Source organism: Cebidichthys violaceus, unplaced genomic scaffold (assembly GCF_023349555.1).
Source record: "Cebidichthys violaceus isolate CVI_PGR_0920_01 unplaced genomic scaffold, fCebVio1.0.p SCAF_565, whole genome shotgun sequence".
Lineage (NCBI taxonomy): Eukaryota > Metazoa > Chordata > Actinopteri > Perciformes > Stichaeidae > Cebidichthys > Cebidichthys violaceus.
The window spans coordinates 1-14,073 of record NW_027176778.1 but is presented as its reverse complement, the minus strand read 5'-3'; the positions used below and the strand labels follow the sequence as shown (position 1 = coordinate 14,073).

At 42.8% G+C, this 14,073-nt stretch overlaps 1 protein-coding gene across 1 annotated transcript; it reads left to right on the top strand.

The window, feature by feature from the left end:
* LOC137888658 (transmembrane protein 131-like) lies at nucleotides 1-14,047 on the top strand (the record flags this gene model as incomplete). Its single annotated transcript, XM_068732083.1, has 8 exons — nucleotides 1-223; nucleotides 2,752-2,813; nucleotides 2,933-2,973; nucleotides 7,202-7,270; nucleotides 9,591-9,711; nucleotides 13,202-13,318; nucleotides 13,400-13,522; nucleotides 13,967-14,047. Coding segments are annotated over exons 1-8 (726 nt in total), but the record flags the coding sequence as incomplete, so codon positions are not given.
* Nucleotides 14,048-14,073: the final 26 nt, after the last annotated feature.

The following is a 14,073-nucleotide window of genomic DNA, read 5'->3' as shown; positions in this document are numbered from 1 at the left end:
CCTGCTCGGTGTTAGTTAGATGCTCCCTCTCGGCTATGATTGACAGAGTCAGAAGAAGAAGAGCTTCACCCGCTCGGTTGTTGTCACCGTAACAGAAGAACAAACTGCGGCATGGCGAGTGAAGAACGAGCCCCGAGTTCAACGAGGAGAAGACCACCATGTTTCGGATTATTGAGGATGTTATTTATTGCTTTTATTCAAACCACGCGGGCCAATAAACAAGGTTTGTAAACTTAGCATGTAGCGCTAACTTCATTAGCATGTAGCATGTAGCGCTAACTTCCGTAGGCATATTTCTACGTAAGGCCCTTACGTAGAAATACTTTTTGACACAGCTAACTCACTTAGCTTAACGTCTGCTAGCTAACGTTTGAACCCAGCTGAACGTGGTTATTCACCTCATGCGTTCATAACCAACTGTCACTAGCAACTGGAGCCGGGTTGACAGTTGATCACTGAAGTGCTAACTAGCTGTCCGTTAGCTCTGTGTGGCCTGTTAACGGTAAACAGTGAACGTTAGCTTCGTCTGTAGCTTGTTGTCATGTTGTGTCCATATAAGGCTAAAGTCAGGCTAACACCTTTAATCACAAACACAGAGAAGTAATGGGGAACAAGAGCAGCTCGTTAGCATCATAGCTAGCTCCAATGCTAGCTGCTGTTCTCTATTTATTTATTTATTGGATTATTTGACACATTAATACAAACATAGCTGTAAATGCTCCTGGAGGCAGATGTTACAAAGTAAACCTGAACACAGAATATAAGATCACATTCACAGAGTTATGAAGAAGTGAGGATATTAATATCAGTAGAATCATCATTCAGGAGATACGAGGGACAGCTGTTCAATAGAAACCCGGACTAAAGACAGTGTGCTGCATTGATGGACTCTTTAAAACATCTACTGTGTGATCTTAATGTGTTGGAGTCAGTTCTATTTGCAACACGGTCTCTGGCTTCCTGACATGACTTCCTCTCAATACAGGAACTGTTTGAATCAGTCAGCTGATGCTTGTAAACGTGGCTCAGAGGTGTGATTTGTTTGGCTCTGATCGGTGGCACTAGCTCCTGTTCTGTTATTCATCCAGAGGACCGGAGGGTCCAGCTGTCTGATCACGTGACGTCACAGGATCAGTCCGCCAGGATGAGCTGCAGGGTCAACTTTTACTAGACCTGCGTGGTGTGTTTACACTGGGCCTCAATGCACGTGCAACACAATCTGGGACTTTATCTAAACAGCTGAGCGATGAAGGAAGTTATCGCTCAGATTCAACTTGACTCATGTGAACACTGCTATGAACCTGTAATCTCTCACTGCATCGCCTCCACAGACAGACGGACAAACACAAGCTAAGAACAGACTCTAATGTACGTCCATATATACAAATACAAATATAAATATAAATATATAGCACCAATGATCAACAATACATTACAACGTCTACATGTACAAGTCGTGTGTTCTGTGAGTTATACACCTGACTGGATGGTTATGTACATGTGATGATGTCTGGTCATGCAGCATGTAGGCTTTTGACAGTGACTATAATAATAAGATCTGGTGCATTAAAGATATGATCTATAACAGCAGCAGAGTGATTCATCTGTTGGTCAGAGTGACGTCCTGCAGCTCAGAACCCAGAGTCTGTGTGAACGATCACTGCTAGTTGTCCGTAGTTATCTAAACTATCCGCACCAAGTTAAACTCGTCTGAGTTAGCAGTGATGAGATTAGTTATTAAACCGTTCTGCTTCCTTTCTGTTTGGCCACGAAACTCACGGCTGCATTCAGTCGTCCTACAGGATCGAGCACCGAGGAGGACTTTATGTTTGTTCTTTTGTTGGTTTGTTCTTTTGTTGGTTTGTTGTCTTGTTGGTGATCATTTCGAAGTGATGAGACTTTCACTGCTTTTAAACCTGATCTCACAGGAAGGAGTTGAACTAGCAGGACGTTTGAAGGACTTTCATAAGAACGTACTTCAGGCCTAGAGTTAGACGTGAACTACACAACATGAATACTTAAAGCACGTCACTCACGCAGCTCAACAGCACTTTGGGACTTGGACCCTGGTCTCCTGGTTGAAAGGCTTTGAGTCTTCCCTTTATTCAGACTGTGTGACGAGCTCTAAGAAGGTGAACCTGAAGTTCAGACGCTCACCGTCACAGAACATCTGCAGAGTTAGAGCTGGTGAGATCTAACGTCAGCACAGATCTAAAAAGGAAAATGAAAGCGTGAGTTGTTGAGTCAGACGCTCAGATGTGCTGAAACATGTTTGATGACCAGCAGTGTGTGTGTGTGTGTGTGTGTGTGTGTGTGTGTGTGTGTGTGTGTGTGTGTGTGTGTGTGTGTGTGTGTGTGTGTGTGTGTGTGTGTGTGTGTGTGTGTGTGTGTGTGTGTTAGAAGCGTCGGAGTGAAAGTGAAGAAGGCTTCAGAGCTGGATCATACGGATCAGATCATAAGGGAGTAAAACTACCTTTAGAGCTCACTGGTACTAATACTATAGTATCAGTGGTAGTACTTCTCATTTGTCAGGTACTCACAGAGAACACAAATACCTGGTGATTTAAAACCGACTGTCAGTTGATGAGCAGAACGTGTGAAGTTATCTGCTAGTATATAACTGATGATGATGAAGTGTTAAAACTGTAATTAAGAAACCAACGGTTCTCCTTTTCAAAGGTGGTGATGATGATGATGATGGTGGTGATGATGATGATGATGATGATGACTTCCTGTTCTTGTGTTTCACAGCATTCATCCAGTCAGACACAATTCTAGAAGTGTTACATTTTGGTGAGGGGAGCCTCTTACAGGTAAGAACCGTTCTGTTCGATTACTGTCTTTATTTCCATAGTTTCTACACAAGAACCTCTTCATGCAGTGACGTCACCTAACGTTGAATCTCTTCTTCTTCTTCTTCTTCTTCTTACAGGCAGAGTCTGACATTGATTTTAGTTTATATCATCAACAAAGGTGAGTTTAACATCCTGACCTCCGACACACACGCTGTACGTTTACATGGTTACATGTCGTCATAGTTGATGTAGTACTTGAAGTATTTAGTGCTCCGTGTACTACAGCTGTGCTGGATGTTAAAGCCACAGCCTGGAGGGTTGAGTGACATCTAGTGGTGAAGTGACACAACAACATAAAAAGTCTCTTTGGTGACGTCTCTCGTTGGTTTGTGATGTTTTGAAGTCTTGAGTTCATCATTTTGTCCGTCGCCATCTTGTTATATGCAACCAGTGAACAGGAAGTGACCATATCTGGACTGAGGAGGAGTGACGTAGAGACGGCGTATACGTCTCTGGTAGAGACCTGTCAATCACTGTGTAGCCCCGCCCCTAAATCATCCCCTCTTTATGGTCTGTTTGACTCTAAATGTTCCATAATGTACTAAATGAACATCATGCTGTATTGAAGAAGACTGTAAACTAGAGATTGAGACCATAAACTCATGTTTACAATGTTTACTGAGGGAATAAATCAAGAGAGAAGTAGAGTCATTTTAGACTAGACTTCTATACAACCAGAGGAGTCGCCCCCTGGTGGACACTAGAGAGAATGCAGAACTTTAAAGAACCGGAGGTTGTCTCCTGGTTAGAACACATAACGTTCTCTACGTTCTCTACTGCAACGTTTTAGAACCAAAGACAGACGTTTGAAACCTCTGGGGTCGTGTTTTATTCTGGACGGGAGGAAACAGACCGACGGTCACTTCCTGTTTGGGTCTAATCAGGCGTGACGTATCCTCTGTGATTGGTCACGCCCCGATCACATGACCTCTGGACCGCCAGCATCATTTCACCGTCGTGTTGCTAACCTTGATGTCTTTGCCGTTGTGCTGTTTATAAGCTAGGATCTGTTACTTGAGCTCTTTGTGTATGTGAACGGTCATGTGATGCTCGTTTTTAATGTTTAAACGTAGCCTTAAAGGCACACTTCACCACATAATGACCATCTGTGTGTGTATATATATATATATATATATATATATATATATATATATATATATATATATATATACACACACACACACACACACACACTACTGTTTGTGTGTCTTGCTTCTTTCGGGCCTCACTGTTGAGCTTCCTGTCCTTCTGTTGCCTCTTTGTTAGCTCTGTTCTTGAAGGCGCTTCATTAATAGAGTCACTGTCGAGGGAGAGTTTCTAAACGGACGTTTGGTTTCACATAGTTTAGCCGTCGTTCAGCGCGGAGGCCTGAGAGAGAACAATACAGTCTGAATGTAAACGCTGTGAGTAGATAATAGTACGGAGGGTTGTTTAGGTGGTGAAGAGTCCTCACCGTTTCAAACAGCAGGTGTTTGTGTGGTGGCCTCAGATCAATACTCAGTCTTTACCTGTGTGTGTGTGTGTGTGTGTGTGTGTGTGTGTGTGTGTGTGTGTGTGTGTGTGTGTGTTGTGAGCAGCATGGTACAGTATGTTCTAACCCATAAAGGGTTATCTCTCACAGACATAGCAGGACCACTCCCTCCCAGTGGGGGAGGGTTGTTCAACTTCCTCTTTCTCCTCATTGTGAGAGTGAGTTAATTATTATTGTCTCTCTGTTAGTCACTGTGAAGACAGTAGAGCCTCCACAGTAGAGTCAGAAGCTCGTAGTCACTATGTTGTTCTTACTTGAGCTTTATTCTGACTCTGGACGTATGCAGATCTGAGGTCAAAGAGGACTCGGCCCCCCTCCTCCGGTTACACCCTGACATTCAACACATGAGCTCGGCAAAAGGCCTCACACAAGGTTCACAGCCAGGATCCGCGTGGAGTCCTTTAATCCCTCAAGGATTTAGTCAGTAGTTGTTGTGTTAATGGGAGAAGTGAGGCTGCAGATGAGCGACGATCCAGGAGGAGGTCGGGTCCTGTGTGTGGGTCACTGTGGACCTCAGACGGGCCTTCAGTCTGCTGCTGTACTCTAGAGCCTGGTGGTGTAGAGGTGGAACAGAGCTATACTACGGTGTGACTACGGTGGCGTTGGAGTGATGGTGTGACTGTAGTGTGATGTAGTGGTGTTGCAGTGACAGTGTGTCTGTAGTGTGACTGTAGTGTCACTGTAGTGTGACTACGGTGTGTCTGTAGTGTGTCTGTAGTGGTGTTGCAGTGACGGTGTGTCTGTAGTGTGACTGTAGTGTGACTACGGTGTGTCTGTAGTGTGTCTACGGTGGTGTTGCAGTGACGGTGTGTCTGTAGTGTCACTGTAGTGTGACTACGGTGTGTCTGTAGTGTGTCTACGGTGGTGTTGCAATGACGGTGTGTCTGTAGTGTGACTGTAGTGTGTCTATGGTGTGACTGTAGTGTGTCTATGGTGTGACTGTAGTGTGACTGTAGTGTGTCTATGGTGGTGTTGGAGTGACGTGTGACTGTAGTGTGACTGTAGTGTGTCTATGTTGTGACTGTAGTGTGTCTATGGTGGTGTTGCAGTGACGGTGTGACTGTAGTGTGTCTATGGTGTGACTGTAGTGTGTCTATGGTGTGACTGTAGTGTGTCTATGGTGTGACTGTAGTGTGTCTACGGTGGTGTTGCAGTGACGGTGTGTGTGTAGTGTCACTGTAGTGTGACTACGGTGTGTCTGTAGTGTGTCTACGGTGGTGTTGCAATGACGGTGTGTCTGTAGTGTGACTGTAGTGTGTCTATGGTGTGACTGTAGTGTGTCTATGGTGTGACTGTAGTGTGACTGTAGTGTGTCTATGTTGTGACTGTAGTGTGTCTATGGTGGTGTTGCAGTGACGGTGTGACTGTAGTGTGACTGTAGTGTGTCTATGGTGTGACTGTAGTGTGACTGTAGTGTGTCTATGTTGTGACTGTAGTGTGTCTATGGTGGTGTTGCAGTGACGGTGTGACTGTAGTGTGACTGTAGTGTGTCTATGGTGTGACTAGTGTGACTGTAGTGTGTCTATGGTGTGACTGTAGTGTGACTGTAGTGTGTCTATGGTGTGACTGTAGTGTGTCTATGGTGTGACTGTAGTGTGTCTATGGTGTGACTGTAGTGTGACTGTAGTGTATCTACGGTGGTGTTGCAGTGACTACATGTGGTGGTGAGTTAGTGGAGGATGTTTGGCTGCAGCTCATCAGGACTGATGCAAATCATGTTCTCCAGAGTGTTTCCTTACCTGTAGTAGTCGTGACCACTTTACTATTTCAGTTCTGTTTATTCAGAGGTGGAAGAAGTATTCAGACCCTTTACTGCAGTACAAGTACTCATACACACTGAAAATACTAGTCCTGCTTTCAAGACCGGAAGTAAAAGTATTTAAAAGAAGTCAAAAGTATTGATGACTTCCTATTCTATCTGGATTAATATTCCACAGTATAAAGTACTATATGTACCTCTGAGGTGTAGTACAGTATAAAGTACAATATGTACCTCTGAGGTATAGTACAGTATAAAGTACTATATGTACCTCTGAGGTATAGTACAGTATAAAGTACAATATGTACCTCTGAGGTGTAGTACAGTATAAAGTACTATATGTACCTCTGAGGTGTAGTACAGTATAAAGTACTATATGTACATCTGAGGTGTAGTACAGTATAAAGTACAATATGTACCTCTGAGGTGTAGTACAGTATAAAGTACAATATGTACCTCTGAGGTGTAGTACAGTATAAAGTACTATATGTACCTCTGAGGTGTAGTACAGTATAAAGTACTATATGTACCTCTGAAGTGTAGTACAGTATAAAGTACTATGAGGTGTAGTGGAGGAGAAGTAGTGAGTACTCCAGTAACGTACTCGAGTACTTGGTTCCAGTGTGTTTGTATATATAAGAACTGGTATTGTTTTCACAGTGACACAATAAGCCCCGCCCTCCTCTGTGGTGATTTACATGGCGTCTCGTGTTTCGCTGTCGTGAACACAAAGACTTCTGCGTGTCTATTGTGAGGATCCTCCTGTAGTCAAACGGGTCGGGTGAGTTATGACCGAGCTGTTCAACACCAGCTGCCTCCGTGACGCTCCGACCGCGACGGGAGACGCACCTCGCCGTTCTCCTCCGCTTCGCTGTTTGTCATTTTAATACATGGGTTCCTCCCGGAGAGGCTTGTTGAGAGCGGGGCCCCTGTGGCCGTCTTAATGCGTCCGTTTGTGTGTTTGGACTCTGGCTTGTTTGACGTGCTCACAGACATGGAGACACGCGTGTGTTCACTGCTGCTGTCACTTCTTCTTCTACTTCCTGTCTCTCGCAGCGCGGCGCCGCACCGAGGGAACTGCCGCCCGATACGCTTCGAACCGCCGATGTTGGACTTCCACGAACAGTGAGTGTCTGAGATCTTCTTTGTTTCCTTTTTTTATTGCATTTCACAACGTTTGAGACACTTGCTGGTTATGCATCTAGAGCTCATGAGTTTATGAAGAGACGAGTGTCACAGATCAGAGCATCGTTTAAGAAGCTCAGCTGTTGCTGACCTTCAGGGTCAGAGGTCACCGCCCTTCATTCTGCCACCTCGACACATCACCGAGGAATCCTTAAAGCTTCACCCGACTTCACCTGCACACTTATTAGACCACATTCCTGTGACTGTGGGTGCAGCTCACCTGAGCCAGCTTCACCTGGGCATTGTGGGCGGAGCCAAGGGGGCCTTATTGTTATTATCATACTTATTATTATTGTGGTTGTGCGTTATCCAAAATGTGTCTCGCAGCATACGTGTTTTATGAATATCATGTTTTTATTGTGGGACACAAGTTTATTTTATTTATTTTGCACGATTTAAACAATAAAATAAACAAACATAACAGATGAATAATATCTCAGTGCAGGAAGAGGCTCCGCCCCCCCTTGAAGGTCTAGTTATTTAGTTCTCTGTAGATCCAGATCACAACAGAACTCTAAGGTTCCTGTAGAACAGTTCTAAACCGTTCTGTTATTAAACTAACTAAACAGTCTCATGATGTTCATCTCACTTACAGACGGCATGTCATGCCTGTCTCTACACGGTCACACGTTTACACACACACACACACACACACACACACACACACACACACACACACACAGACACAGACACGTGACAATCTGTCTCTCTTTCCTGTGGGTGTTGCCTGCTGTCATTAAGAGAAACTCATGAAGTGTTGGTCACACGTGATGTGTTCGAGGGCCGTCGTAAAGATGGGAATCTGACGACACTGATCGTGTTGACGGCGTCTGGTTGTGATGAACGGTGTGGTTTTGGCGACTGTTTAAACTAAAGCTGCTTTTCCCTTCAGAGGGTGAGGTGATTCATTCAAATGGTCGTCAGTGATCAATCACGGCTTTTCTTCTCATTCTTCATCTTTGCATTATTTTTGCATTTATGAGCAGCGAGCGTCCGAAAGAAACTCCACAGTTTCAAGTCGTTACCAGTTTATTTTCATACACGTTGAAATGAAGCTGAAGCTGCCTGAAGGGAGGAGGATGATGATGATGATGATGATGAGACGGGTTGTAACGTGTGTGTGTGTGTGTGTGTGTGTGTGGATCTTCATACATCATTAATCACATCTTCTGTTTTCATCCACATCATCTTCCACCTCTTGTGTTCACGTTAATGTTTTGTTCACGTTGGTGTTTCCTCTGTAACTCTACAGACCAACAGAAACACTTAGTTCTTTAAATGCCCAAAATACCACCGCATAGCTCCTCCACTGTTGATTCATTCTGCAAGTGTCTGTGGTGAGTTCACATGTCTGTGGAGACCGCAGGACACTCGAGCGTCTCTTATCTAAACTGCTAAAGCGGGTTGAACATTAAACTGAAGGATTCAGTGTTTGAAGTGTTTTAGTCTGAGCTCAGAACGCAGAATATCCAGATCAGGATAGACTGAGCACAGCTTCAGACTCAGTTCAAATAAAGAGTCGTTAAACTGCTTCAGACTCAGTTCAAATAAAGAGTCGTTAAACTGCTTCAGACTCGGTTCAAATAAAGAGTCGTTAAACTGCTTCAGACTCGGTTCAAATAAAGAGTCGTTAAACAGCTTCAGACTCAGTTCAAATAAAGAGTCGTTAAACAGCTTCAGACTCAGTTTAAATAGAGTCATTAAACTGCTTCAGACTCAGTTTAAATAAAGAGTTGTTAAACTGCTTCAGACTCAGTTTAAATAAAGAGTTGTTAAACTGCTTCAGACTCGGTTCAAATAAAGAGTCGTTAAACTGCTTCAGACTCAGTTTAAATAAAGAGTTGTTAAACTGCTTCAGACTCAGTTTAAATAAAGAGTTGTTAAACTGCTTCAGACTTAGTTTAAATAAAGAGTCGTTAAACTGCTTCAGACTCAGATTAAATAGTCGTTAAACTGCTTCAGACTCAGATTAAATAAAGAGTCGTTAAACTGCTTCAGACTCAGTTTAAATAAAGAGTCATTAAACTGCTTCAGACTCAGTTTAAATAAATAGTCGTTAAACTGCTTCAGACTTCATGTTTTAATATGAAACAGTGTTCAGGAAGAAGCCAAGCAGCTTTAAAAGAGACGTCTTTTCTTTTCATACTGTTGTTCCACGTGTTCTCCTACGTTCACTCTTTATGTTCTGTAGATATGTTGTTGTTGTTGTTGTTGTTGTTGTTGTCGTCGTCTCACAGAAGCTCCTCCTCTTCCTCCACAGACCCGTTGGAATGCCGAAAATGGAGAAAGTTTATTTACATAACCCTAGCTCAGAAGAAATTAGTTTGATATCGATATCAGCAACAACGGCACATTTTCACGCCTCCTTCTTCCAGAACCGGGTGAGTACTGGTGTTCATGGTGGGTTACTGGTGTTCATGGTGAGTACTGGTGTTCATGGTGGGTTACTGGTGTTCATGGTGAGTACTGGTGTTCATGGTGGGTTACTGGTGTTCATGGTGAGTACTGGTGTTCATGGTGAGTACTGGTGTTCATGGTGGGTTACTGGTGTTCATGGTGAGTACTGGTGTTCATGGTGGGTCATCTGAAGGATGTTATTCTGTCAGTGAGGTCAGGGAGGTCGCCTTCTTACTGTGCACAGGAGCTTCATGAGGATTCTGCTTCCTTCAGTGGAAGCTTCAGACTCCTGTAGCCTCGTCATGTGACCACAGTCCTAATGTACACAACGCTGCTCTCTATTCATCTTCATCAGAAGACACTGACTCCTCCATTGATCGTCATGAAGCATATCCCTCACGTCTTCACGACCGAAGGTCATGCGCGTTAATCGACCATCGTTATTGATGAAGTCGTGAATGATGCGTACCCGATGCAGAACAATGAGCTCTCGTCTTCATCTCAAGCAGAACGTTTACTCGTCTTCCTCAGAAACGGATCTATTGAGAGAGAAGCTGCTCGACCGCTAACGACAACAGCTGAGTAGCTCTGGAGTTATGTGACCTGCTGAACGATCACGTGACGTCACAAAGACTCTCTGATGAAATCACTTTACTCAAAGAAGGACAATTCATTTCATGAGCTTTAGAAACAGGAAGTGTTCAAATCTACATGCGAGTAGATATTTATCAGTCAAATCAACACGTTTAATACACGACTTGTTTCTCTTCAGGGTTTGTATGAAGGTGATGAAGTAGTTCATGAATACGAGGTTGTTGTAATCTCTATAGTGGAGGTTAGTTCATGGATTTAATGGGTTACATCTTCAGTCTATGAGTTCCACTCGTCGTCTTCTTAGTTCTTCACACTTCTTTTAGTTTGTTCCTTTAGTCCTTCGTTCATGCTCAGACTGGAGTAGAGCTGAAGCTTTAGCCTCCGCCAGAGGTTTAAAGTCCTCTGATGCTTTCTGGTTCCTCAGAAGAACATTGAAGGTTCTGTGATGTTTTTCAGTGATGCTCCCAAACTGTGGAAGAGTCGACTCAAAGACGTCAGAGAGGAAGCTTCTGATTCAAGCAGCTCTAGAACATGTTTCTCTCTCTTAATGGAGTCAGACGACCTTCTATGTCTCTTTCTTCTGCTCCTTCTTCATGAACTTCTTTAAGTGACTCTTAAGATATGACTGCATGCTTTCTTCCTAATCATTTCATCTCATGTTATTGTTGAGCTACAGTCTGCATTAAATGCACAGAAAGAAATGTCCTAAACAATTCTGAATGTAGAAATATGGAAAAGAATATTTTAATGAACAAATTACTTCTCAACCACCAACGTCGTACTTTTTAGTTTTTAGTTTTTGATGTTCAAGAGACCTCGATGGTTTAGTGTAAAAGAGATTCAGCTTCTTAATGTGACATTTAAACAAACGAGGGTCTCCTGCAGGAGTCGGATGGTGATTACATTTGTCTCTTTCTTCTAAAACCTCCTCCTGCAGCTCGTGCTCATCCATTAGTGATGATGTAATCACCACATATCAAGACATTTTAATGCAGACTAGTCCCATAATATTTCTTTGAAAGTCAGGGTGAAGAGTCTGAGCGTTCCTCAGGTCAACTCGGGGAACAACTGGTTTATTTTCTGCACCTGAAGACTTCCCCTTCAGGAAAGATGGGTTCTGTGGCTTTAAGCAGCTCCTAGTTCTAGTGTGGTTCTTATATAAACTATGACTGCTGTTAAAACGTGTGCCGGAGGTGTTTCAGTGTCTTCGGTCAAAGAACCTTCAGAGAGTTTACAAAGAGAGTCGGTGTGAGAGGACTGTATTCTACTACTAACCTCTGTAGTTCAGCTCAAATGTAACGTTAATAATAATAATAATTATTATTATTATTAACATAACGCCACCACTAGATTCCACCAGACGTCTCTGAGTTATTGTAAACTTTAAGAACTCTTCTGATAATGTCATGTCATGTTCATTAAATCGCTTTAATCAAGTTAAAGAGAACGATCCCAGAGATCTTTTCTGTGTCACATGATCCCATCAACTCACCATGTTCATCAGCGGCGTACTAATACTCTAAAGTGTACTCTGCGTTGTGTATTTACATTAGATGAGACTTTAATAACTTAAAGACAATAACATCAAAGTATTTCTTCTCTTCTGCATGTTTTTAAGATAAGAACCATCTGTACTTTAGCTCCAGTTCATTTTCTCCTGTGAAGTCGATCAGGAGTAAAACTCAGAGCTTTTTGTAGTTAAATACAAGATAATGTATCGCCTCAATCAATGAAACTTTATGAACTGAGACGATACAACAGAAGTTCAGACATCATGTCTACATGTTGAAGCCATGCAGAGTGTTGAAACCTCACCTCTGTGACAGTTTGTAGAGTTTCACTCCTGAATCGATACATATTAACAGAGTTTATCATCGGCTGAGCAGTGAACGTTAGCAGTGATTTCTGAATTCCTCCGTCTTTGTTTACGAGACATTCTGAACATTCTCTTCTGTTCCAGAATGTTTTAGTCTTCACGAGTCAACGAGACGTTCTGCTGCTTTAGACACGTTCTACAAACAGTCTTTGTTCGTCCGGTTTTATCTCACTGAAGGACCTTCTAGTCTGAAATATATTGAACTTTAAACCTAAGCCAGTACATCACCGTGTTTCTTTGTTAACTTTAAACTAAAGGAAAACTTCACCCCAAAACCACAATGTGTGCTTCATGTATATCAGTCTCCACCAGAACAACCAGAGAAGAGTCATAAACAGAAGCTCCCTCAAACAACAGTAAAACTATGTAACTATGTATAAAGTATTAACTGTAGAATATTAAGTCCTTCAGGGTCAACTGTTCCTCTGTAACCAGAGCACCCCCATTTTTGGGGGCTGTGGAGAAAGTTTAGCGTACAAAGTGAATAAGAATGCACTTATCAAGAACGAATATAATGATGTTATACTTCAGATCAAACAGCAGAACCTGGGCTACAAGAATATGTAAACCGTTTTACATCCTCCAAACACAACTCAAAAGCTAACTAAAGTTATTACCAAATATCAAAATCCATACGGCGCCACCTAGACAACCCACTCGCCACATTTCTGGCTCTACCGCTGTGGTATTTTATGCAATACGCACACATGATACCTCAAAAGAAAGCAGACAGTCCATCAAATAAAGCTACAACAAAGCATCAGTGAGATATGAGCCAACGAACACCAGCAACACACATCGCTTCATCAAACGATTGTTGTAAAAGGAGTTTTTCCGTAGACGTTTCTCCGTGATAAAATCATTTTTCACCGGCTACAGTTAGAGTGGAACTGATGTGGTGTTGAGTGAGTGTTTAGATCAGTTCATGTCAGTTTTAAAGTGTCGTACTGGACGTCATGTGTTCATGTATTGATATATATTCATATGTTGTGTTCTCTCAACAGATAATTCCACCAGGAGGAAACACATCTTTCGATGTCGTGTTTCTGGCTCGAGTAGTTGGGAACGTAGAAAACACTTTATTTATTAACACGTCACATCACGGAGTGTTTACATACCAGGTATGGACCAAAGGCGGTGCGTCCAGCTGTGATCGTTGTTTGATAGAACACGTGACTCATCTTTCTGTCTCTGTCCTGGAGGTTTTTGGGGTCGGCATCCCGAACCCCTTCAGACTGAGGCCCTTCATCGGGGCTCGAGTCCCCGTCAACAGCAGCTTCTCTCCTCTCATAAACATCCACAACCCCTTCAGTGAACCTCTGCAGGTACAGTGCTCCATACAGTCTCCCTCTGGTGTCTGGTGTTAGTAATATTATTACTGTCTGTCTGTCTGTCTGTCTGTCTGTCTGCATCTGATACTACTGGACCAATCAGTAAAGTCCTTTTTATGACTGTTTCATGGAAATAAAGTAGGAGAAGAAGAAACATTCAAATCAGAGCGGCGGCCATTGTTATGTCTACTGTTAGCATAGCGAGCGTTGTAGCGGGCTAACATCCTCATAAACTACTTAGCTTAACTTAACTTCTTATAGGAAGGTTACAAACGAGCCTTAAATAATTAATATGTTTTAATAAGTTCCATAAAATACAGTTTGCTCTCATTTTAACGTTTTAGTTGATGTGAGGGAGGAGATCAAACTGTTGTGCTCTGATTTGAGAATGGAGCAGCTGATGGATGTGTTGTGTTCATGTTCCACGTCTGACTCCAGGTGGTTGAGATGTACTCCAGCGGTGGAGATCTTCATCTAGAGCTTCCTACAGGTCAACAAGGAGGAACTGTAAAATTATGGGTCAGTTTCACGTCTCAGTGTTTGTG